The sequence below is a fragment of the Maylandia zebra genome, linkage group LG6 (assembly GCF_041146795.1).
Source record: "Maylandia zebra isolate NMK-2024a linkage group LG6, Mzebra_GT3a, whole genome shotgun sequence".
Lineage (NCBI taxonomy): Eukaryota > Metazoa > Chordata > Actinopteri > Cichliformes > Cichlidae > Maylandia > Maylandia zebra.
Window position 1 is genome coordinate 6819509 of NC_135172.1, and position 26466 is coordinate 6845974.

Below are 26466 nucleotides of genomic sequence, written 5' to 3' on the forward strand. Positions count from 1 at the left end.
AGCAGTGAAAATTTAGTTTTTACAGAATAAAATGTGAACAGGCAGGACTGAGGCCTCAGTGTGTAGCTGTCCATACCTCAACGTTACAAAAGCACCACCACTGTCCACACCCCAACCACACCTCACAGTAAATGATCATTTCCATTTTAAGCATTTCCAAATGATCATTTTCCATACTGCCAGTATAAATATACACAGTATACTGCCATCACTACAATATAGATGCTTTACACCAGGGCTGCCCAATCCCAGTCCTCGAGAGCTACTATCCTGCAGCTTTTAGATGCATCCCTACTGCAACACAGCTGAATCAAATGGTTTCATTACCTCGTCAGCATGCCATCGTGTTTGGCAAAGGCCTGATAACAAGCCATTCATTTGATTCAGCTGTGTTGGAGTAGGGATGCATCTAAAAGCTGCAGGATAGTAGCTCTCGAGGACTGGGATTGGGCAGCCCTGCTTTACACACTCCTTTTGTTGTTGACATTTACAGGCTGTGTGCAAAAGGCCACACTCTTCAAATTCATGCCAACTAATATTTTTACGTCCAGTAGGTGTCCTACTAGAGCAAATGAAGCTTCAAGACGCTTTGCGCTGGGGTGAACCAATTGGATGAAAAGCTTCAGTGCTTCATGAAGCTTCATCTGCCCATCACTACTTACAGGTTTCTTTGAAAAATACTTTCTTATATCCAGGTTCTTCCTTTTTGCTGCCGTCCTCCCCGCAGCGCAGGCTTGCCGCTGCTAAAACTAAACAGAGCTGCCTGAAAGGCACAGCCAATCACATTGGCCATATTTGTCACTTGACGTAGGACTCCAGTAGAGAACGTAATTTAACTCTTTCTGCACCGCTGGGTGAATGAGACGTCGACAGATGTTTTTTTTTCTTTCTATCGGGTTTGTTTTTCTTTACTCGAAGAGATCAAATTATTGGTGGGGACAATTCAATAATCGCTGGATATTGGTGGGGACATGTCCCTTCCGTCCATGCCAAATCTACGCCCTTGAAATATACTATACCTTCTATAACTATAACTATGATTATTTCTTATCTAGACTTTAGACCTGGGAGCAGAAATGCTTATGAACTGTTTTTTATTTAGGAATAGGCAGAGCATCCTCTTTTTGTCTGGCTCCATGTCTCTGATTACGATGGACGGCATTGATCACGTGACTCTGTTGAGAAGACCTGAATCTCGACAGTTTCTGAAGCAGTGTTGATTGTTTTGACACATGTGCCGGAGCTTTGCCGTCATTATCCCGAGCAAACTGCCCCTGCCCTTTTCTCTCTTTCTCACTCACAAACACACGGACGTGCCACAGTCCAGCCGTGCACGTTCCTCATTGGTCCCAGGAAGCGAAAAACAGGTGACGCAACACGGAAGTATCGGCAGCAGAGTCTTCGGGTTGTGGTGTGTTTATCGAGGCTGTGTGTGTGAAGGCTCTTGGAGAAACAACGACGCGACATGAAGGTGTTTTTTTCCGGTGTACTGCTGCTCCTGTGTGCGCGGCACACCGACAGCTGGGATGACGGTGGGTTGGCGTTTAGTGTCCGCTTCTTTTACGCTGCTCTTCAGTTCCGGTGAACTGAGCGATCGCCTGCCAAAACTGATTTCCGGTATTTGCCAAAAACGGATTGTTCCTATTTCAACTGATATAAATAACTTGTTGATCTGTAACATGTCAAATGTATCCCCCATAAATGATATCAAGTCACAAACAACGCTCCTGTCACAAGTTAGAAGCCGCAATCAGTCTTTGGCCGTGACTTTTATTTATTTATTTTTATTTATCCAGTTAAAAAAAAATCTCGTTGACATTAAAAATGTCTTTTTTAAAGAGTAATCTGACAAAGAGGACAGCAGAAATTGCAATAAATATAACAAAAAAAACCCTAATATAAACATATTTTAAGTGGACAAAAAGGACCAGATTGGTTATAATGTAGGTACAATACTAGGACGTTATAAAGATACTTGAAAAACAGGTAATTTTTAGATATTATATATAACCCCTTCGTAAACTCTGTTCACCAAAGTCTATTTACCAACATATGTAAAGATATTACACGTAAAAACAGAGGGAAACACTGGAAATCAATTTTTGGCAGACAATCACTTTTTGGCACAACACTGGTTACCGAGATGCTCCCCTGTTTAGGAAATACACCACAAACTAGTGACAAACACGCTGTGCATGCATGTTTGTCAGCAATGGTAGGTTATATGATGAGTATGGCACTACATGATGTCATAAAGAACAGCGTACAGAAAATGCTGGTTGATTCAGGACTAACGAGTCAAAGTTTGTTCCCAAAGAAGAGCTTTAGTGTGTCTAAAGCGACATGACTGTGATTTGTGTAATCCTAGTGTGGAAATCAGCCCTTGCCTTTTGTCACCTGCAGGCAGTGTACTGCTGCGGGACATCCAGGCACTGACTCTGTACAGGAACCGGTACACCACAGCCAGGCGCTCTAGCCCGATCCCTCAGCTCAAGTGTGTTGGAGGGTCAGCGGGCTGCCACGCCTTCGTCCCAGAGGTGGTCCAGTGTGTGAATAAAGGCTGGAATGGAGTCGATGTGCAGGTGAGGGACCTACTGGTGCTGTACTGTGTGAAATGAGCTCAGTAGGACTGATTCAGCTGCTTTATTTCAATTTTTGAAGAAATGACTCCTGTGTGTGCTGTGCATATTAAAATGTTCATCTCAGACAGTGGTAGGCCAACCCAAACTACAAGGACATTATTTCTACAGGCGACAACGAGGAGAGGTGGTTTGAGCCTTAATCTTTATTGTTGTTTCCATGTTTTTTTGGCACCACTGGCTGTAGGATGGTCTGCATGTTCAATTTCAGTAATATGTATGTGTTGACGGGCACATTCTGTCACATTCAGGCAGTTTAATCTTGTCAGCACAACTGCTCATGAAAAAAACAAAATCTGACAAATTAAATTGGGACTTTTTCTAATCTGAAATTTTGCACTTCGAAACTTGAGCAAGATTTGAGAAACTTGTGTGGGGAATCTCATCCTTGACAGATATGGGACACCTGCAAAATAGAAGACCTCACATTTTCCTTTTATTTTGTCTCTTTAAACTAAGTTCAAATGCAAGAATGTCTAAGTGGTGAGAGTGAAGTTTAAAATGAGGTATTGTACCGTGTGTATGAGTAACCCTCAAACTTGTTATGCTTAAATACATTTTAGACTGATGGGGTGTCTCTTGTTCTGCTGTGTGTCACAGTGGGAGTGTAGGACTGACATGGACAACACACATCGATTTGGTCACATTGAGGTGAGCTGTGAGGGCTACAGTCACCCTGCTGATGCCTACATACTGAAAGGGTCTTGTGGGCTGGAGTACACACTGGAACTGACTGAAGAGGGCCAGAGGAGGTCTCACAGTAGTAGGGGTTCCCGTGATGGGTTTAAAGGTAGGAGGATTAGTGATGCAGGTTTTCATTTTTACACAAGGATTAGTTGTTTAAGAATGTTCTTTGTTGTTTTGTCTGTCAGATCTCTGGGGATTTGCCTCCAGTTTCTTTACTGGTTCATCAGAATATGGGCAGCAGCATGACCGTCAGAGCTCTTACACTGCAGGCACTCAGGACTCAGGAGGACTGCTGGTTGTTGCTGTGCTTCTGCTCTTAGCCTATGGCATCCATAAACTGTTCCTAAGTGGGAACACCACTGGGGGGCAAGATGGTGGACCAGCTACACATTCTGGACACAATTACCATGGCTCCATGGGTGGACCACCCCCACCAGGATTCAAACCAGACTACACAGGTAGTTGATGCAAAATGACGACGTGCGGAGATGTAGACGGTGTGGTCTGCACATTTGTCAAAGCAGCACATCCTTTTGGTAGAGCGGACCTTGTATTCTGTATTATTTTAGGGTCTTTACTGAACAACATAAAGCACCTTGAGGTGACTGCTGTTGCGATTTGGTGCTAAAGAAATGAGACGAGTCTTATTTTATGTAATTTAGGCTGCATTGCATGAAAAAAAAGTTTTGATCAGTTCTTGTTTTCTGCTCAGACTACCCTGGAGCCAACCCCAGTTATGGTTTCCACAGTGATTACACTCACAGACACCAGTACCCAGGAGGCCAGGCAGCTCCCGGCACAGGAGGTGGTTTCTGGACTGGAATGGGAACAGGCGGGTTGCTTGGATATCTTTTTGGTGGTCGGAGGTTAGTAAAGGGGTGGAAGGAGAGAGAATAATGGAAAACGGAGACTATGGACTTATGTTTCACCTTCCTGTCTTCAGGATATTCATGCTGTGTTCCATCTCATGTATTCTGCAGGAGCCAGCCCTACAATTCTAACTACTCCACTCACACTAACAGACCTGCCAGAGAACCTCCCTCTTCCGGGACACGCATTACTTCAGGTACCAAGACTGTATGTTATTAGAAGGGACACAGAAACAGTTTGCACATGTTACCTACCTACCTTTGTGATTCTTATAGCCCTTTTCCATTAGTACCTATCCGGGTCAGCTCGACACGGTTTGTCCAAGAAATCAATTTGTCCTATCTTTCCGATATAGTGTGTTAATCCTATCCATCAGAACTTTTCTGTGGTCATACGCCATAATGTTTTGGAGAAAGACACTTTTTTTGGTCTCTGTACACCACCACAGTGGATTGTAAATTAAAAAAAAAAAATCAATTCATGATTGAAATGCAGACTTTCAGCTTTAATTGCAAGGGTTTTCCCAAGATTTGCATTAGAGACAGTTTTATAGACAGTCCAAATTAATGGAAGAATTGATGAGTACTTTCAGGGCCAGGTGAGACCTGGTCCCTTCTTATTTCATGACAAATGAAGCAGACATGACCATTCTGACGTTGATTTAGAGCGTTGAATTTCTATCTTTAAAATTACTGCTCATGTAATTTTAATGCATTTGAAATATGAGACTCACAGAGAAACTTGGGTAAGATGTGGCGTAAAAATATTGATAGTTGGTAGTAAGGAGCCCAAAGTGTGCCAAGAAAATACCCCCCGCCATTATACCGCCACTGCCAGAAGCCTCAATGCAAGCAAGGGTGGATTTATGCTTTCATGCCAAATTCTGACTCTACCTTCTGAACGTTTCAGCAGAAATCAAGACGCAGGTTTTTCCAGTCTTCACGTGAGCTGTAGTGTAAAACTTGGAGTGGTCTTCTGCTGGTTTGAACTTCAGCCTGTAACTGTCTGATTAGATACCTGGTTTAACGAGCAGTTTGAACATGTGAACTAGGGCTGCTCAATTAATCGAATTTTAATCACGATTACGATCTGGGCTTTCAACGATCATTAAAAATGACTGAGCCGATTATTAGCCCCTCCCTCATTTATCCGCGACACCTTAAAGGCCGGTCCGTGAAAATATTGTCGGGCATAAACCGGTCCGTGGCGCAAAAAAGGTTGGAGACCGCTGATTAAGAGGACCCGAGGGAAGCTCGGAAAGCTAAGCAGAAGTTATTTGGAGAGGAGAGTGACTGCTGTTGGTTGAAAAGAGAGGTAAAAAAAACTTCAGTGGTGTTGCACACTATTTTATATTATTTTTTTAAAGTCATTGTTAACCCTTTAAAGCCGGTCAGAGCAGCACGCTCCGTTTTGTGTAACTATTTTTAAATCCCTGTAGAACCTGAACCGCGTAAGCTAGCGCAATAATTTGTTTTGCATATGAAACCGGAGGAGTTGTACTTACATCTTATGCCATCAGCTTGTCCTCGGTCACGGTTTCCTTCCACATAAAGCTTTGCAAAAATTGCATAAAAAGCGCTTGCAGGAACAAAAACATAATATTCCAGAAACACGCTTTGCCGATCCGATCAGCTGTTCGTAACACTTCCCACAGTGTAACAGACGTCAGCGCGATCACATGTCCGCCATTTCCTGGCCGAAACCGGAAGTGACGTCATTTTCGCGGAAATGTAGTTTTTTTTTTACTTGTAGGCCTTAAAAGCCTATACTGGTCATGTTTGACTTTTCTGAATAGTTTCTGGGATGCTTAGAACTCGAATTGCACATCTGGAAATAGTTTATTTTGATGCACCTGCTGTTTTCTTTGCAAATTTGCATCATAGGATTGTTTTTTCGTTTTTCCTGCTGTATCTCCAAAATAACACTATGAAGACACTCAAAATAAATTTCTTGTTGTTGTAAACTATTTTTTGCAACTTTTTTGTATTTAACGTTTTGAGGGATAAACCTCTTAAATTTCTCCAAGTAGAAATATATGTAAAAAAAACAAAAACGATTTTCCATTTTTTTGTAGTTTATTGCACTTTTTTGCAATTAATGTAGTTACTGTGGACTTGATACATAGATATTATTAAAATATGGGCTATAACAGTTGTATAGCAACTTGAAATGCTCCCACAAATGGCACTACAACATGTAAAAAAATAATATATATAAGCTCTGGCGGACTTGGTTCTATAGTAGGTCTTAAAGGGTTAAATAAATATCGTCAAATAATCGAGATCTCAATTTCAGTGAAAATAATCGTGATTATCATTTTTGCCATAATCGAGCAGCCCTAATGTGAACCTAATAAAGCGTCTGAGTGTGAATACCAGTCTTAGCTGATCAGAGCAGGATATTAAATGGTTTTTAAAGCTGTGCCTCCATGCACACGGTCACATTGATCTGCTGATTCACCTGCTTAGTTACGTGAATTACATTTTTTTTTTTTCTTGGTTTAAAAACTAACTGAGAGAACCATTAGTGCAATTAATGTCATGCTCATGTCAAGCTGCGTACCACAGCTGATGCTAGCTAGTTTGATAAATGATGTTAGACCAGTTGATACATTTTGCTGCATGGCTGTGTGTCTGAGCCATTAAGCTGCTGGTTTAGCTGCTCTTAAGTGAATGAAAAACACATCAGTTACATCCATACAAACAATCCCAAACAACTTTATATTACATGTTATAATGATATAAGCATTAATATCTCCAAGCACAGAAGCAGGATCACCGCACCCACAATAAAAGAACAATTCCTCCCTTTTTTCAATGAGCATGCCAGTAAGTGTTCAGTGCAAATGGCTACAACTGACTGACTCCTGTTTGTTTTTTGTTCTTTAGGTTTTGGAGGAACCAAAAGAAGATAGAAGCCCCCCCCCCCCACACACACACACCCCCACACTTTCTGCAGTGGACAGAATATGACTAAGTGCATTGATCTGTTTGCTGCTTGCAGGCTGTAATCATTTCTTCAAGCAGAGACGTCCAAACGTTACTGCTCGGTTGTGTGTTTCTTGGAGAGCTTGCTGTGGTTCAGTAGTTTCTGTCAGCGTGTGGTTTGGATTTTAGCCTAAAAGTTTTAACGTCCAGCATAAGAAGCTTGTAGGGCTTTATTAAAACAATAATAATGTTTCATTGATAATTACTAGATTTGGGGGTTTTTTGTAGGCAAGTTAAATATTTGAACTCTTTAACTGCAACCTTCTGCTCAAATGTTTGTATCTGTTACGGTGTTCCTCTGCTGATGCACCTTTTCCCTTCCAGTAAATGAAATATTAGAATTGACAAAATGGTTAATAAAATGGTGTGTACTGCTGCTCTCTGGCTTTGTGCATCAGCTAAGAAAAAACCTTAGTCTTTAGACTCATGGAGAAAATCCACCTTTCAATCATCTGTGCAAACTCATCACTGGATGAGTTTGCACTAGGGCTGTGCGATATGACCAAAATCTCATATCCCGATATAAAACATTTCTCATCCTGATAAAGATATATATCACAAAATAGTGGTTTTTGTGTAAATTCTGTGAATCTCAGGCAACTCGACTTGTTTTTAGCTAGGCGTCGTGTACCTGGCATCGAGTGTTTTGACAGATGCATGAAACTATATATTTTTAGATATACGTTGTAACGGCCATCATTTTCTTTGTATTTATTACATAGTGTGTTGCGGGGGAAAACCTGGCGGCTCTTTTTTGCTTCTCATCCATAAACTCTCTCCATACTCTTTCACGTGATTCTTGCATAGGTGGTAGAAGAGGTTTGTTGTGTTTGAGTCTGTGGTGGGGACTGGTTTGCGGCATAATTTGCACAGTACAGTTTTCTGGTCAGACTGTGTCAGACTTTTGCATAACCAAACCATGTCCCCTTGTAGGAATAAGGTCCTCGATCGGTTTTGACTGGTCCTTCGGTTTGGAGCTGCCTGGTTCTGCCTCATCTTCACTGGCCATGCTGGTATTCTCTGTGAGTGTAAGCGCCATTTATAGTTACTTCATGTTTTTATTTGAGGTAATTTGTTTGATGCACATTCTGAAATTTGATGTTTGAGGATAATGTATATCATTTCATTTCATTTTGAAAACTCATCAGGATCTTGAGCTTTATTGTGAAAGGTTTATGTGGAAAATAAACGAGCGGACGGCGGAGCCACACAATGGTTTTACCGTCGCTGTTGCTAACGAACCAACGGCTAAGAAGTTGATTGTCCGTCTGTAGTGTGGTTATTTTAAATATAAGAGAAAGAGAACTTAACATATAATATGAAATGATCAATGTTTTCATATCGATATACTTATTTTGATACATATCGTCATATCAAACAGCCTTAGTCACTTGATAAGGAATCCCTTGTCATCCCCCCAGCCGCTGTTTGTGAGGCCCTGGTTGTGCCTTTATAAAGCTTCACAGGAAAAGCTGTCGATATTTAAGAAATTTTTCTGATCACACTCAACAACACATCAAGGTAGAAAACTGATTTCTACAATCCTCATTTTAATTGCATATTTAAAATATCAAAACAAAGTGTGCACACTTCCTGCTTTCCAGAACGTATGAGATGTACAGGCACAGATGGGCCCACACTAAATACAAATAAATACAGTGCAGGGCACTGGTGTGCGCCCTGGTGCCTGTATTATGTGAAAAAAGGTTAACATTGACTAGTAATGGATCACTTTTATTCAGAGTAGTGAATAAGTATTTAGACTCTTTACATAAATTATAATCCTACAAAACAGTCTTACATTAATTTCATATGAAAATATATTCAAAATAGCAAGTAAAGTAAAACATTCTTTAACATTATGTTCCTTTTCACGATATATTAATTATTCAATGATAAATGCTGATTGGCTAATGTACTTTAATGTTTCATATGACACAATACGGTCATATTAATATGACAGCACTGGTCACAATGATGCAAACGAGCTCCAACATTTAATGTTACACTGATGATCTGACACAACAAATGTTAGATGAAAAGCATCAGACACAAAGTCTTTTACAATTGTGTCAGCCTCTCACATATGTTCTCAGGCTGATCTGCTTTCTTGCAACTTGTGAAATTTGTAAGAAAGCAAAGTTGGTTGCATTTAATAGACTTACATTTGTTTATATTAGCTAGCTACTGACGGGACTAAAACTAAAAATTAGTCACTTTCGTACTGCCCCTCACTGCAACAATGAGTTTTATGTTAAGAAACTAAGGATATACTGTTTACTTTCACTGTCTGTCTCTTTGGCAGTTGGTGGTTCATTACATTACATTAAATACATAACATTACATCTACGGGTGCAGCTAGTCAAACAATGACACTTGCTGTTTAAGAGATCATATGACTGATGGGGTTTTGCTGACTAAGTGCCTTTTTTTATTTTGTGATTTAGGGCTATATAAATACAACTGAATAGTAGAACAAGACAGAGAAATACTTCTACATCACAGCAGTCTTTTGCCCTCACTATGTCCAAAAGATTAAAGTGTCAGAGGGCTTATGTTAGCAGCTGTGCAGAGATTCTGCACAACTGCTAACATAATATGGATCGCACGAGAGCCCACACAATTTGCAAATCATGTTCAAGATATCAAATCATCCTTTTTGCTGCTGATTCCTAAATCAAATAAGAAAATTACACTGGATCTTGCGGGAAGATTTATTTTTAGAGATTAATAGAAAGATGTGGATGTAATGCATCTGAACGGTTGCTTTGGGGATCCTCATCCTTATGTACAGGTCAAGAGAGGAGTTGACTGTATGTATGTGACAGGGAGAGAAATTTTTAGAGCTGCAATGTCTCTAAAGAGATTTTATTTATTCTCAAGGATCATTAGATTTGATGACTGGGAATCAAGATCGGTTATAAGGCAGGGATAATCTGCACTGTGGGACAACTTCATGACACTAGGCCCACGAATGGTTTAAAGGCAAGGCAAGGCAATTTTATTTGTATAGCACACTTTCAGCACAAGGCAATTCAAGGTGCTTTACATCAGCGGTCCCCAACCCCCGGGCCTCGGACGTTTGGTACCGGCCCGCGAGAGTTGAGGCTCAGATGTGAAATGTATGGTTTTCAGGGTTTTTATCGGTTTTCAGCGTTATTTTGTTATCGTTTTTATCGTTAACTCTGTTTTCCTGAAAATAATGTCGGGCATAAACCGGTCCGTGGCGCAAAAAAGGTTGGGGACCGCTGCTTTACATGATTAAAAATAAAACACTATAAAAGTAAAATACAAGAAAGCATTTACAATAAAACAATAATCAAGACAATAATTTATATGAAAAATTAAAACAAACAAGTAGAGAGCCATAATATGATCAGTTACTCATAAGCAAGTCTAAATAAGTAAGTTTTAATTTTAGACTTAAAAGAGTTCAGTGTCTCTGCAGCTTTGCATTCTCCCGATAATGTGTTCCAGATGTGATGAGCATAGAAACCAAAAGCTGCTTCTCCATGTTTAGTTCTGGTTCTAGGGACGGTCAATAAACGAGAGCTGGAGGACCTAACTGATCTGGATGGTTTGTACCATGATAGCAGATCCCTAATGTACAACCCGTTCAAGGATTTATAAACTAATAAAAGCACTTTAAAGTCTATTCTCTGAGCTACAGGGAGCCAGTGTAATGACTTTAGAACTGGAGTAATGTGCTCTATTTTCTTGGTTCTAGTGAGAACACGAGCAGCAGCGTTCTGAATCAGCTGCAGTTGTCTAATTGATTTTTTGGGTAAACCTGTGAAGATACTGTTACAGTAATCAAGGTGGCTAGAGATAAATGCATGGATGAGTTTTTCTAGGTCTCCTTGTGTCATCAGTCCTTTAATCCTAGAAATGTTCCTCAGGTGATAGAAGGCTGACTTTGTTATAACTTTTATGTGGCCATGGAGGTTCAGGTCTGAGTCCATTATTACACCGAAATTTCTGGCCTGGTCGGTAGTTTCTAGTTGGACCAGTTTGAGCTGATTACTGATATTTAATCGATCTTTTTTGGGTCCAAAGATAAGTACTTCAGTTTTGTTATTGTTCAGTTGAAGGAAATTATGAGACATCCAGTTATTAATTTGCTCAATGCATTTATTAAGAGTTTGGATAGGTTCAACATCACCTGGTGACATTGAGATATAAAGTTGAGTATCGTCTGCATAATTGTGGTAGTTAATATTATTGGTGGTTATAATCTGGCTTAATGGGAGTATGTAAATGCTAAATAAGAGGGGCCCTAGGATGGAACCCTGGGGGACCCCGCATGTGATTTCTATATTTTGTGATGAAAATTGGCTAATTGACACATAGAAGTTCCTGTTCTTAAGGTAGGACTTGAACCAGTCGAGTGCTGTACCAGAGAGTCCGGCCCAGCTCTCTAGATGTTCCAGTAATATATCATGATCAACGGTGTCAAACGCCGCACTAAGGTCCAGTAGTACCAATACTGTGGATTTCCCACGGTCATTATTTATACGGATGTCATTAAACACTTTGAGGCTGTCTCGGTGCTGTGGTGCCTATGAAAACCAGACTGATAAATATCAAAGCGGTTGTTCATTGCGAGAAAGCTGTTTAACTGCTGGAAAACAGCTTTTTCAATAATTTTACCGATAAATGGAAGATTAGAGATTGGTCTGTAGTTTTGCATTAATGTGCTGTCTAGGTTCTTTTTCTTTAATATTGGTTTGATAACTGCTGATTTTAAGGCTTTGGGAAAGACACCTGATAGGAGGGATGCGTTAACTATTTGGATCAGATCCTCCCTGATGGCTGGGAGGACCTTTTTAAGAAAACCTGTCAGTAATATATCCAAGCAGCAGGTGGCAGAGCTTAGATTCTCAATAATTTTATCGAGGCTTGATTGATTTATTGTTTGAAAGGGAGTCATTTTCTCTGCATAAGTGCTAATTGGGCTTAACGTCGGTATTGGGGTTGAAACTAATGTTCCAACTGATCTTCTGATTTTCAAGATCTTTTCAATAAAGAAGCTGGCAAATTCATTGCAGGCCCTGGTGGAGCTTAGTTCAGGGGCTTTTGCCACTGGAGGAGTAGTTAATCTTTCCACTGTAGCAAATAATGTCCTAGCATTATTGTTGTTTCTATGAATACTCTCAGAGAAAAATGACTCCCTTGCATCCTTCAGGGCTAGTTGATACTTATTCAGCCTCTCTTTATATATCTCGCAGTGAACCTGGAGTCGAGTTTTCCGCCCCTGACCCTTCAAGGCAGTATATGGCTGCATGTGATCTTACTGTATTTTAATGTATGGAACAGAACATTTATACACATAAGCCAGATGGAGGAGCTGCTGAAAGAAACTAGGGGGACAGTTTTTCACATCATACAACCTCGGATAGTAGCTTCTCAAAACAAAGCTGACAATGGTTGGAACGCATATTAATGCTAATGAGGACATTGTCTCAATTCCTTTTCTCCAAGATAAAAATCCACTATACTGAAAGCTTAAAATAAAATATAACCTTATGACAAATCACGAACCATACATCTGTTGCTAATTGTGTTCCAGTAAAGACTGATTGCAATCATTAAACATGCTTTTTTCTGTTTAAAAATGAGATACAGACATAATATGTTAATGGTTTATGAAGGGAAATTTTATTTCAGACTTGTTACTAAAACCCCAAATATGTTCAGAAGAATACCAGAAGGTCCCAAAAATGAAGACCATACACGGGTTAATCTGGAGAATTTCTGCATTTTAGGAAATTTAAAAAGGGTGAGCATGTTCAATAGTTATTTCTGTTAGATATTTTATGATTGATGAGACCCATGTGGGCCACTCAAGTCGTCCCATGATCACCATCACATTTCTATAAAAGTAATCACAGTATACTGATTAACTATATATTACTACTATCACGGCTAAAGTACTGATATTTCACTACCCTTATCATGTAACCAGCAGGCCACCTCCAGTCAACTAACTGCACCCCATGTTAGCCCTGATGCTGTGCTGTAGTGATGTGTTTGAAGTGCACAGGATACAGCACTTTATGAATGTGTGTGGTTGGGCTGATGCAGCTTGAGCAAGTATATAAGTGCTCTATCAATTCCAGTCTATTAGGGTACAAATCTCAGTGGGACCTTGTCCTTTTTGTTCTTTAATGTGTGCTTTTCTCTTGTTTTGCATACATTTCTCCAGGGGTCCGTTCTTCGTACGTCGCTCACTACATCCAAGATCAAATGACACATCCAAGACCAAACCATCGCCCTAACCGTGAGCTCGCTAATCCGGTTCCCCGAACACACCTGCTGTTGACGATTAGTACAGCTGGACGCAGTAATGTGACATCACTGGGTGTTGTAAAAGGGGCTATGCATCGATAGTAGAAACATTGATCGGCAACCCTCTGATTGGTCGGCGAAAATGTCGACGGAGCGCGCTCGGCTTGGTATTTTTCGGCAGCAGAGCAAGAACTCTTGAGTGAGGGATTTCAGGAGTTTCAGAGTTTAATCAGAACGCAAGGGAACACTGCAAAGGCTGCAAAAGCAAGGAGAGAGGGCTGGCAGAAAGTTGCTGACAAATTAAACTTGTAAATAATTTAATAACAATAATAATGGAGTGGATTGATATAGCGCTTTTCAAGGCACCCAAAGCGCTTTACAATACCACTATTCAGTCACTCTCACATTCACACACTGGTGGAGGCAGCTACAGTTGTCGCCACAGCTGCCCTGGGGCAGACTGACAGAAGCCAGGCTGCCATATCGCGCCATCGGCCCGTAGGCGGTAGGGTAGATTTATTATATTACACTATATTATCCAATATTATATTACATTATATTATAATATGTTATATTATATCCCCTTTCACATTAGAGCCACAACAGGACCCACTAGAACATGGGAACAAGTAAAAGTGAAATATAAGAATATTCTACAGAATGGTAATATTTATCACTTATATTGCTTTTCGTCTCTTGGAAAGAGACCCTGGAATAATCTGTTTGTTTATAACAGCAACCAAGAAAAGGGCAGAGCAAAAAAAAAGACAGGTGGTGGTCCTGCACCCCCTCGTCAACAAGTTGGTTAAGTAAATAATACCCTCACGGGAAAATCGATATCTCTCTATGAGCACAGTCGCGCTGAGCTAAAGGATCCTGTCTGTCCCGCAATATACGCTGGATTCTGAAAACTCTCCTTATCAATCTTGCACCTTCCGCAATGGGCTGCTCGCGTATACGGACAGGACATGGCTGCGACAGGCTTCCCAAATCCACCTTCGCTTTTATAGCCGTGGTCTCTCATCTTGATTACACAAAGTAATTTGCAATTGCTACTCTGAAATATGAATTACATCTGTAATAATCACATACATGTGATAGAATGTTAATAGTACATTTCCCTTTTTTAGGAAATGACCTGTATGTGTCTGTGTGACATCAATAAATGGATCAGGTGCTGCATTATCTTTAGTTACATTGATGTTATTTATTTATGGTGAAACAGTGGTGGAATATCGCTGTTGCTTTCGTATAAATGAAGCGGACATACCTGCGTGGCCGCGATCTAATCCTGTTTACATAAAGTAAACCTGCTCCCGAGCAGGTTTACGCTTACGGCTCTGTTGCTATGACAGCAAGTCCCGGATGAGCTTCGGGGAACCGAACGATCCAAGATCAGGCGAAATCGTCAACAATCAAATCCAGCTAACCTACTTAGCGAGGTACGAAGAACGGGCCCCTGGTTGCTGCTTATTCCTACTGTCTACTATTTATGTTTTATCCTGGCAAAGTTACTGTGGAGCACCCAATTTCATACAATGCCAATAAAGGGCTATTCAATTCAATTCAATTAAGCAGGTGACATCAAAAGTCTGCTAAATTCAAAGAAGTGAATCTTTTCACTTCTTTTTTATTCAAAATAAAAAGCTGGTTTTATGGTCCTGCAAATGTGTCCGACTGCATACATTTTTCAGTTGGACAGAGCAGGAAGAGGGGTTTTTAGAAGCTCCTGGGCAGTCTCCAAGATCCTGGCTGTGCACAGCTGGAAGCAGATGATGTAAGCAACTCCCAAAACTTATTTGGTTGACAAGTGGGCAGGTATAGAGCAGGGATAGCGGGTTTAACCGATAATAAGAGAACCATGAAAAACAAACAAACAAAAAACTTTATAGAATTTTAAAAAAGAAAAAAAAAATCTAACTAAACATGAAAAGCACAGACAGTGGCCGTTTTCCATGGTTTTTAAACACTCATCAGCTCTTTCTATGTTGTGAGTCACAAACCAACAACACATACTTTATATACTGCCTCCATCTGACAACAGAGCTCTCCTCAGGCAGAGACGGTCAGGCCCTTGATTGGACCCGACAGGCCTAGTGGTCAGATCAGATTTTTTTGGCTGTTCGCATTAATCTTTAAATGTGGCCATTAGTCTGGCCATTATCAGATTCTAGTATAAACCAGTATTGGCCCTGTCATCACCTACAAAAGAACAAAGGTATCACACGAGATTCCCAAAAGAGTCCCAAAGATAGCTCCAATAACAAGGTGTCCAGAGCTCTTATAGTGTGGGGGACATTTTTTTCCCCCAATCCACTTGTCCCTTTAAACATCCTCTTTATCAAAAAAGTTCTTGCAAGTTATCAGCTTTGTCTAGGTATTTTCATCATGTCAGACATGTTCATTTGACACGTACATTAGTTTGTCACCTCTTTCTGTAGGTTGGAATTGGTCGAGGAGCAGCTCACCTCACTCTCTCTCTCGTCATCGTCATGTATTACAGTGCAGCGATGAGTCTTTAAGGACTGTGACCGAGTGAACAGTCTCTTGCAATGTGAACACCAATATGGTTTCTCTCCAGTGTGAACACGTAAGTGGCGGTTGTAACTGTATGAGCTATTGAAACATTTCCCACACTGGTCACAGCTGAATGGCTGCTCTCCAGTGTGGATGCGGAGGTGGCGAATATAATTGCTTAGACGACCAAAACTCTTTCCGCATTCTTTACAATTATAGGGTTTCTCTCCCGTATGAGTGTGAATATGTTGCTTGTATGTTTTTGAAATAGAGAAGCTTTTCTTGCATAATTCACACTGGAATGGTTTCTCTCCCGTGTGTATGCGTAAATGTGATTTATAATTACCCAGCTGAGAAAAACTCCTGCCACACTGGTCACAGCAGTATGGCTTCTCACCTGTGTGGACACGCTGGTGTATCTTGTAACTACTTAAGTCACTGAAGCTCTTTTCACATTGGCCACACTCATATGGTTTCTCTCCGGTATGGTTCCGCAGATGAAGACTGAAATGGCCTGACTGAGTGAAACTTTTTCCACAAAAATCACACTGGTAAGGTTTCTCTCCACTGTGGCTCAGCTGGTGCCGCTTGTATGAGCTTAAAAAGCTAAAACTCTTGGGACACTTGTCACAGCAGTATGGCTTTTCTTTAGTATGGACACGCATGTGTATTTTGTAAATACTTAAGTAACTGAAACTCTTTTCACACTGCTCACACTGATACGGTCCAGTGTGATCGCGAAGGTGTTTTCTGTAGGAACTCTGGTCACTGAAATCTCTCCCACACTTGTTGCAGCAGTATGAGGTGTCTTCAGGGTGAGTATACAGGTGTATCTTGTAAGCATTTAACTGGCTGAAACTGCTGCCACACTGTTCACAGTGGTATAGTTCCTCTGATGTGTGACTCAGTTCGTGTCTTCTTAGACTACAGATCCGAGTGAAACATTTCCCACAGGTCAGACACTGGTGAGGTCTGCTTCTGTCTGGATCTGACGGTTTCAGCTAAGTGGGGAAAAAAGACAAATTATGGTCAGCTGAGAACTTGCTCAAATAGTCCCTGTATATCATGGAGTGTTAACATATAAAAGATGCAGTTTTTTGAGGTTTGTTAGATACAGCTCAGATTGTAATTTTAGGGAAAGTTACATAGGTTTTTGTGCTTAAATACGCTGCTGCTTATTCTGAGATACAGTATGAGATTTGCTATTGCAGTGCTTAAACAATTATTAAAATGGAGGAAACACAAAACCTCTGTCCTGTCCATTGTGCATGCCACCTCTAACCCAAAGTCAGGTAGAACAGACCAGATGGGGGTGAGGGGTAAGAGGGGAGAGCAAAGAGCCAGGACACAATCAATCAATCCATACATCCATCCACTCAGAGAGAAATTAGCCACACCTCTGGCCAGTTTAGACTCACTAGTTAACCTAACAACATACATGAATGTGAGAAGAACCTGAAGTACCCAGAGAGAACCTACATTGAGGAGCCCATAGCAATTATTAAGAGTTAATAAATAACTTAAAAACATATTTGAGAATTGTTAACAGCACTTAATAATTTATAAAACAATATAGAACTTTAAGTAATTTATATTTCATCATTAACTACAAGCTTGGCCTGGAATCACGAGGTTGATATTCACAGGTGGGCAGACTTGAGCAGATAAGGTAAAGCATGTACTGGAGCCTGCAACAGGACCTGTGCTCGTAGGAAGTGGAGATAGGAGTGATTGAAATAATGCTGACTAATGGACCAATCAGAAAAATAATTAGCTGATTTGTCAACCCTCTCGTGAGGGTTTTTAATCGGCTTACCCACTCACTCCAAAAGGTCCTTGATTCTATGGCTCTGTAAAATCCCACTCTGTTTCCTTCGCTCTGCTCCATGATTTACCTCTGACCTCTGAGCATTGAAGGCCAAAACTCGGGAACTAGAGCATAATGCAGAAATCTGTGAACTCCAGTATAAAGATTCCATTAACCAGGCCAAACAAACCTTTTATTGTATTATCAGTTCAATTCAATTCAATTTTATTTATATAGCACCAAATCACAACAACAGTCGCCTCAAGGTGCTTTATATTGTACAGTAGATTCTACAATAATAAATACAGAGAAAAACCCAACAATCATATGACCCCCTATGAGCAAGCACTTTGGCGACAGTGGGAAGGAAAAACTCCCTTTTAACAGGAAGAAACCTCCAGCAGAACCAGGCTCAGGGAGGGGCGGGGCCATCTGCTGGGGTGACAGAAGGAAGACAGGATAAGGCATGAGGATAAGGCAGTTCTTATGAGGGTAACACCAGGATCCTGTTTTTGCTTTTCTACAAACTTCTTCAACCCCTCTGACGCTTTACCACCACACTTTTATTCATCTGAAACCTGTAAGTCCTTGATGCTGTTCTTCACTACGAAAATTAACAACATTCACCACCAACTCAGTTCAAATGTTGTGTCTACCCCCACTTCAGAAGGTTTTCTCCATTTTGAGCCTTTTTCCACCTTTCATGTTCCTGATATATGTGATATTTCTGAGTTTATATGTAAATCAAAGCGGGCTACATATCATCTTAATCCTATGCCTACAGGACTTATGAAATCCTGCCTCTCTTCCTTACTCCCACTCATCTCTGCTATCATTCACTCACCACCGGTATCGTTCCCTCCTTATTCAAGATTGCTTCAGTCACTCATATACTGAAAAAAACCTTCTTTGGAGCCTGACAACTTTAACATCCTCTGACCAATTTCTAATCTACCCATCATTTCTAAAATACTTGGGAAAAAAAAAATAGTCATAGCTCAGCTTCATTCACACTTGGTTAATAATAACATCTACGACAGAATTCAATTTGGCTTTCGCTCATGTCACAAACTGCTTTATTTAAAGTTACTGATAATATTTTACTCAGAGCTGACTCTGGTCTTCTGAACATTCTCATCCTTTTGGATCCGAGTTCAACCTTCAACGCCATCTCTCACTCAGTCCTTCTAGCTGAACCCTGGTTCAGCTTTGATTTTCTTAAGCTCAATGAGGATAAAACTGAAATCCTTCTTATAGGCAATAAATCCAACCTACTCAAGGCAAATCATTTCACCCTCACTACTGATAACTCCATAGTTCTCCCATTAGAGCCTTGGTGTCATTCTAGACAGCTCACTATCCTACAAATCTCATATCAATCTACGGAACGTTAACCGATTACTAGGGATGGGTACCGGTATCGGTTCTGACATAAACTGTAGTAACCAGACCGAAAAGCAGCGCACATTTCGGTGCTTTTTTTTCCCTGAGATGTCACACACTTTGGATTCTAGCCAATCATTTTACCTTTTCGAGGATAGTAGGCGGGCCCAGTTACGTACGTTCTTTTAGAGCAGAGCTACAGATTAAAAATGCCCAAGGCGAAGCGGTCAAATTCTGGCTGTACTTCACAGCAAAAGATGCAAACTCAGCAGCATGTAACAAGTGCTTTAAGGTGATACTGTGCATAGGAGGTAACTCCTCGAATCTGATGAAACACCTGGCGACGTATAGCATTTTGTTAAAAGCCGAGAAATGCGCCGTATTTCATAGCTTGCTGCGAGACCTCACACCGAGCACATCTACTGCAGGTGGGTTGTCTGTTATCGGGCCCGGAGTTAGCAACATCCCCCAAAAACCCAAAGAGGAGAGTCCTGGCCCCTAGCCCTGCCAGTGTAGCAGAAATGATGACGGATGATGATGCAGCAGCAGCCGTTCTTCTCTGCGTGAGTAGCTAATTTACGTTGAGTAGGCTAACCACGTTATTACATTAATGCATGTAAGGTGAACTAGCAAACATCATCATAGCTACATGCGGCTGTCCTCTTGTTTGATGGAAGACGCTCCTTTCACCCTGGCCAAAAAGGCTAAAATGACCAAAGAAAAAGTGGAAAACAGCTAAACATGAGAGGTTTTTGGACAAAGTTTCTGTTTTTTTTTTTCCATTGTTTAAGCACTGCTTCCAGCCAACAGTGATACCATAAATCCCCTATAGCTGCAGAAAAGGCACACATTGTTATATTTTTACAAAAAAAACCCCCAAAAAACCCCCCAGCTAAACATGAGAGGTTTTTGGACAAAGTGTGTGTTCTCCATTCTTTAAGCACCGGTTCGAGCACCATTTAAGCACCGGCACCATTTCAAAAGTACCGGTTTGGTACTGGTATCGGATAAAACCTAAACGATACCCATCCCTACCGATTACGTCCATCTCTTTCCACCTAGTCTGCGTCCATTTTTGTTCATAGTCATGTTACCTCCCACATTGACTATTGTAATTCTCTCTTGCATGGTCTCCCCCCAAAAATCCCTCCATAAGCTTCAACTGGTTCAAAACTCCACTGCCCACATTATTACCAGAATCCCCTCATACCAGCACATCACCCCTATCCTTCAGGAACTTCACAGCCTACATGTGAAATTCCAAATAGTGTACAAGCTTCTTCTGCTCATCTTCAGGGCCCTTCATAACCTGCTCCTCCTTCCTTTTTTTTTTATTGGTCTTTGTTTTGTCATTTTTTAATATGCGTTTTATTCTATTGCTAGGCATTCTTGGGTGTCTTCAAAGGCACTTTTAAATAAAATGTATTATTACTATTATTATCACTGATCAAAAGGCGTTTCAGTGCATTATTGAACACCTACTGTAAAGAGTACCCTGCACAGCAGATAAACACCCACCCATATTTGTCCTGCAGGATGTTTGCAGCCAGCACTACATTGGAGCCATTGTCACAGACGCAACTTTGCTTGGTGGAATCTCAAACTTGTCTACAGTATGCTCAATCCAAGGAACAATGTTTGGCCCAGTGTGCAATTCATCAAGTTGCATGTTTATGAGGCAGAAGCTAATGTTATCACTTAGTGACTGATTTAAGAGTGTTTGATTCAAGAGCACCTTTAAGCTTACAAAGAGCAGTTTCATACTTCCCCCTCCATTAGCCTTGTAAAATAAATTCTGGAAAGCTGTGTAAGCTGTAACCTGAATGATATGTGCCGATTATCATTTTTTAACTATGGATATTGGTCTCATGTTGTTGCCATGACAGAGAATCCTCTCTGTTAAGATGTCAACCATTTGCTGGTTGCGTGAGCCTGTCCTTCAGCGCAAAAATCATCTAGACACCCTTCGCTTATTACTATCAAAACAGAAAACAAACAAACAAAAACCAACAAAGCTGTTACTAATCTAGTAAGGCACTAAATTAAGTGCCTTGAGGCAACTGTTGTTGGGATATGGTGCCATCTAAATAAAATGGAATTGAATTAGTTATCAAAAACTGATGTCAAATAATGTTAAAGTTAATGCAAAAAAACAAACCAAAAAAGCCAAACCACACACACACACACACACACAAAAAAACAACCCCAAAACAAGAACAACAACCACATCAAGGAAACAGCAACTCCAGGTCACTGGTTTACTATCGCAGTTCACCTGTTAGTTAACATAACTGAACTGGTGTTCACTTGGCAAGCAATTAGCTTGTTTCCAACAGGTAAACGAAGATACATTAACAGTAGGGATGGGTATTGATAAGATTTTCACGATTCTGATTCCATTTTCAATTCTGTTAAACGATTCGATTCTTTATCGATTCCGTTATCGATTCTTTTTAAAAAAGGAGAACACTAAGGTCGATTAGCTTAGAACTTTGTTTTATATCTTCTCTTTGAACAAGATAGAAATTTAGGAGTAACACGGCCTTACAAACCCAACAGTGAGATCTTAAGAGATCCAGCCTATGGCTCTTCAATGGGTGTCACAGGGTCCCCAGGGGAAAAAAAACAAAAAAACAAACTGTAAATGTAAACTATTAAAAAAATAAATATTCTTCTGGAGCAATAACAAGGTATAACATAAATTATTCTGTAGCAATTACACAAGAATATCCAGTAATGTCCCTGCCTACAATTAAACACATTCACTTACCGAAAATCATCTGCTGTGGCAAATGGATGCAAGCCTTTTACCCCAAACTTAGTCACTGCTCGGTGACATTCGTCTATCCTGGCCTGAAAGGAGACGCTACCTGTAGACTGCAGCGAGAACTGCCAGCGAGCGCCAGCCAGACTCTGTCTGTCTCTCTCATCATGGTCACCTAAATGCAGCGCACAGTAATGGCAGGTTTTGTAATAAGGCAGCTAACATAATATGCATTGTTAGTTGATTATTTACCTGCCGCATTAACGGGAGAGGACGTGCAAATGTTACCGCCGCTGCTGGGTTGAGATTCACGAGTCCGGAGCGGATTTAAAAACACGACATTCATTTAAGGTCATCGCGTGTTTTGTGAACAAATGCTTTTTCATATTCGTAGTGTTTCCTCCCTTAAATGAAATATCTACTTTGCAAGTTGACCTGTTGTCATCCGTTCTCGTGAAGTATGACCAAACTTTTGAGCGTTTGAGCCGCTTAGGCGCCGTGTTCGTTGCCAGGTAAATGACGCTCCGCAATGTGGTGACGTCATGCGGGGCAACTGGAATCGATAAGGGAATCATTTGCAAAAATGGCAAACAATTCCAAGGAATTGAAACAGTGGGAACCGGCTCTCAACAAGAACCGGTTTTCGATACCCATCCCTAATTAACAAGGTGTCAAACTGACGCTAAATTGAAACAAACTTAATTCTCTAAAACTCTAGCGTTGACATGACGGCTCCAGAGTTGGTTAATGCTCATGCACTGCAGTCGTGCTACCATGCAAGGAACGCTCTGCTTTGCACAGTTTGCATTCAACTTTGTTTTTTGTGAAATGCTCCCACACTATTGAAAGTCTCTTTGAAACATCCACTATGTGACGTGTCAACATTAAAAATTGATCATTGCAGTAAAACATCATCAGAATGGTTCTACAGACATTGCAAACACTAATTACATTGTACAATGCCAAGAAAAACTCTACAGCAGGGTTAGACAATCATCAGATATGATGAGCCATACACACGAATCTGCACTATGTGATGCTCATTCTTATTTTTGTTGCCCATGTATCCTGAAACATGTTGGTTTCTTTTTGAGCTCACCTCTTCTGAACAACTCATTTTCCCTGCTCACTGGTAAAAGATTACGAACTTTTCCTGCTTCTTCTCAGCTGTGCTGCATCTAAAAATCACAAAAAGAAGATTATTTATCACTCAAACACAGGCATATGACATAACATTAAAATAGACATTTAATTCCACTATGCTGAACTTGAAATTGCTCTAAAGCAATTAGCCACATTCCACATGCTACTTATTTTCAACAATTCTTTTATTAGTGGAGATGAGACACTATTTCATCAAAGCCTTTTTGTCATTTCAAAAATACTCAAATTTTTGTAAATTTTGATTCAAATTTGCTGAGGACACGCTTGAAATTGAATTGGTGTTCATCAGATGCAGGTATGATCAATGAGAGCAATGCCTGAACCACAGGCAGATGGATGACAACGCATACGCATACGTCTCTTCCACCCTGTTGTTTGGGCCAACAGGGACAGCTTTCTGTGAGTGGTGGGCAGAAGGGAGGGGGGCTTGCTATTCTTTTTAACACTGAACTGTGCACTGCTGGAATTTACCCAACAGTGGGGGTAGGGGCTGGACAGGTTGTCAGTCTGTCATAGGACCAACACATAGAGACAGACAACCGGAGAGTGCCCAGAAAGAACCCACACAAACACAGGGAGAACATGCAAACAGAAAGGACCCAGCTGGTTGATAGAATCAACAGTGCTAATCACTGCGCCACCCACAGCCGCATGTGACATTATTCACTTTGCCACAGCCCGGTTATGGACTCAGCACCTAAGTGCCTTCATTGCTTTGATTTCAACTGTCTCAACTTGGACGCTACACTGCAACCTTTACAGTTTATGGTCTGATCCAGGAGATCATTTTATCTATCTTGGACTTCCCCAAAACATTTTCAGAACCTGGCTTTAAACCAGAATGAGTGGTCAGAACTCATTCTGATTTTATTTGTGTTATTTTATTATAACACAAATATACACGATATAATTTAGTCTTATTTGTGTTGTTACTCAGGTTCTCTCATTTTATGTGCCCTTTCTTAAATTCTGTCATCTTTTCCTGTGTTTTTATGTCAGTTGATTCTTTGACATAAATTTGACTTTGACCTACAGTATGCTAATGCTATGGATGCATACAATCTGACCCTGGGGTCACGGGTATAAACAGACTCAAACTCATCCACAAGGCTGGTTATGCTGTAGGGAAGGAGCTGAATAACTCTCCACCACCTCCACTACAATAACTGTACACCTTTAATACGTTCAAAATGCAAAGCTACAACTGCAAAGCTCTCCAGCGAGTAGTGCGGTGCTCTGAACGGATAATTGGAGGTGAGCTTCCCTCCCTCCAAGACATCTACAGGAAGCGGTGCCTGAGGAAAGCGGGGAGGATCATCAAGGACTCCAGTCACCCCAGCCATAAACTGTTCAGACTGCTTCCATCAGGAAGGAGGTTCTGCAGCATCCGGTCCCGTACCAGCAGACTGAGAGACAGCTTCTTCCACCAGGCCATCAGACTGATGAACACGTCATAGACACCTCAGCTTCACTACTGGAACTTTAACATTATGCACTCCATACTGTACAGTAATGCCACTTGTTTTGCACATATTCAACTCTGTATATTTTATATATTTTATTATTATTTTATTTTTTTACTATTTAATTTGTAAAAATGTGTATACACACACACACACACACACGTAGGAAAATATTTAGTATACACATCCAGAAATGCATACACTATTATATATTGTACATATATTTATTAGTTTCAGGTTGGCCATTCTTGTATTTTGCTCATTTGTGTTGTTGTGTTTGCACATCTCTGTTGCTTGTGGGGCTCGCACACAAGAATTTCACTCGCATGTGCTGTGCCAGTGTGCCTGCACATGTGATGTGACAATAAAAAGTGATTTGATTTGATTTGATTTGAAATGTAAACTTCAAAACTTGCATTTGTTTTTTGGTTTGTTTTTTTACAAAATATATACAAATTTGTGTATATGTCTAGATGACCACTAAGGATACCCTACCCTAAGTGATTAAAACCATTTAACACATCAGGTTTGAACTATGTCATCCATCATAAAAAAGTTTGAATGAAGACATATTTTCAAAAAATATAAACATAAACATATAAACAGCCATGAATCATTTTATTTGAATAAACTAATACTACTGATTGGTGGGAATGAGACTTAAAAAAATCATACAAATTAGGACCCGATTCAAGTGAAAAACTTCTCCACTGGGAAATACAAGAACGATCAGTCACCCAATCAGACATGGTGTGTTCCAGTAATGCTATATGGTGATGATAAATAAATACCCAATAAAACAAATTTTGCACATACCTCTATTTTTCCTTGCCGGTGCAGTCCGAGGCCTGCAGAGACAACCTGAGCTCAGAGCGCTCGGAGCTCCGCGCAGAAGATCACTGTGCAGATCCCCTCCCTACTAGGAGTCAGTAATCGCCCAGATTTAGCCTAGCACACCGTTCATTCGGTATAACGCAGATCCTTTCAGGCCCTCATCTGTCTGCTAACGTCGAAACGCAATTGCCACCATCTTTAACAGTGACGTCAGCTTCTTCATCTCTCCGTTTGTGGGAGCTGTGACGTATTAGAGCAGCGCTACTGCCCCCTTGTGCGGGCCCCTGGTTTTCAAAATCTTTTCAAAATCTATTTTTTTTTTTTTTTTAAAGTTGAAAACCTTTTTTTTTTTTTCAATTTTGAATTCGAAAATGGTTTTTCAAATGAGGATTTCTTTTTTGTGAAACTCTTTTCTTTAAGTATTTATTAATGGAATGACAATTCATTTTTAAAATATTGATTTAAAAATAGTGTTTTTATTTTAAATTTAATTATTAAACAATAAATTACTTTAGTAATGTTTGAACAAATGAAATAATAAAAATGCAATTTACTAATGCATATTTGATTGATTGATTCATTATTTAAGCACAGAATTGATTATTCCAAACCGTGTGGCTCTTGTAGTCCTACATACCTGTCATATTCTTAGGATTCAGCTGTTTATAATACTTTTAACTTTGGATTTGTAATCAAGAGATTTCAATGACTTTTTAGCCAATACATCTACCTCATTTTTCCAGACCAGCATCTGCTTGAACCCAAAGAAATCCAACATTTATGCCACCATTGCACAATCTTGACCATTGTTCACCTGTCCTTATTGCAGTCTGCAAGTTTCATTAGCGCTGATAAACTGTCAGATGCAATAACTATAGCTTTCTGAATATTTATGCCCACTGCAAACCTAGCATTATGGCTTCCAGCTCTACTGTGTTAAGATTGATTAAATGTCTCTTTTTAATAATTACTCTAAGTTGAGGAATGAAGACCGCAGCACCGGTCTTTTGATCCATCTGTAAATATTAGGACTTCATGTGTATATTGTTTCTCCAAGTAAATC

General features: G+C 40.3%; 2 protein-coding genes across 3 annotated transcripts; one reads left to right on the forward strand and one right to left on the reverse strand.

Moving 5' to 3' along the window:
* Nucleotides 1-895: 895 nt before the first annotated feature.
* saraf (store-operated calcium entry-associated regulatory factor) lies at nt 896-8424 on the forward strand. The gene is made up of 7 exons (XM_004572616.6): nt 896-1532; nt 2404-2582; nt 3240-3429; nt 3512-3784; nt 4039-4192; nt 4307-4392; nt 7085-8424. The coding sequence occupies exons 1-7, from the start codon at nt 1466-1468 to the stop codon at nt 7108-7110; spliced, it is 975 nt and encodes a 324-aa protein (XP_004572673.1). The 5' UTR covers nt 896-1465; the 3' UTR covers nt 7111-8424.
* A 275-nt stretch (nt 8425-8699) lies between these two features.
* LOC101478196 (uncharacterized) lies at nt 8700-25627 on the reverse strand. Of its 2 annotated transcripts, XM_012925123.4 has the most exons (3): nt 25386-25627; nt 23042-23120; nt 8700-16989 (listed from the first exon to the last, which is right to left on the reverse strand). In XM_012925123.4, exons 2-3 carry the CDS (start codon nt 23057-23059, stop codon nt 15889-15891), a joined length of 1119 nt encoding a protein of 372 aa, XP_012780577.2. In that variant the 5' UTR covers nt 23060-23120; nt 25386-25627; the 3' UTR covers nt 8700-15888. The 2 variants fall into 2 exon arrangements, with proteins under 2 accessions (XP_012780577.2, XP_076740703.1); XM_076884588.1 differs by lacking the exon at nt 25386-25627 and having other exon boundaries at nt 23042-25100.
* Between the last annotated feature and the right edge of the window lie 839 nt (nt 25628-26466).

What these genes read in the sequence shown, in the direction of transcription:
- saraf (XM_004572616.6), top strand. Translation starts at nt 1,466, where the DNA reads ATGAAGGTGTTTTTTTCCGGTGTACTGCTGCTCCTGTGTGCGCGGCAC. An exon ending in TTCCCGTGATGGGTTTAAAG is followed by an intron (nt 3,430 to 3,511) that starts GTAGGAGGATTA and finishes TTTGTCTGTCAG; the next exon opens with ATCTCTGGGGATTTGCCTCC. An exon ending in CGGGACACGCATTACTTCAG is followed by an intron (nt 4,393 to 7,084) that starts GTACCAAGACTG and finishes TTTGTTCTTTAG; the next exon opens with GTTTTGGAGGAACCAAAAGA.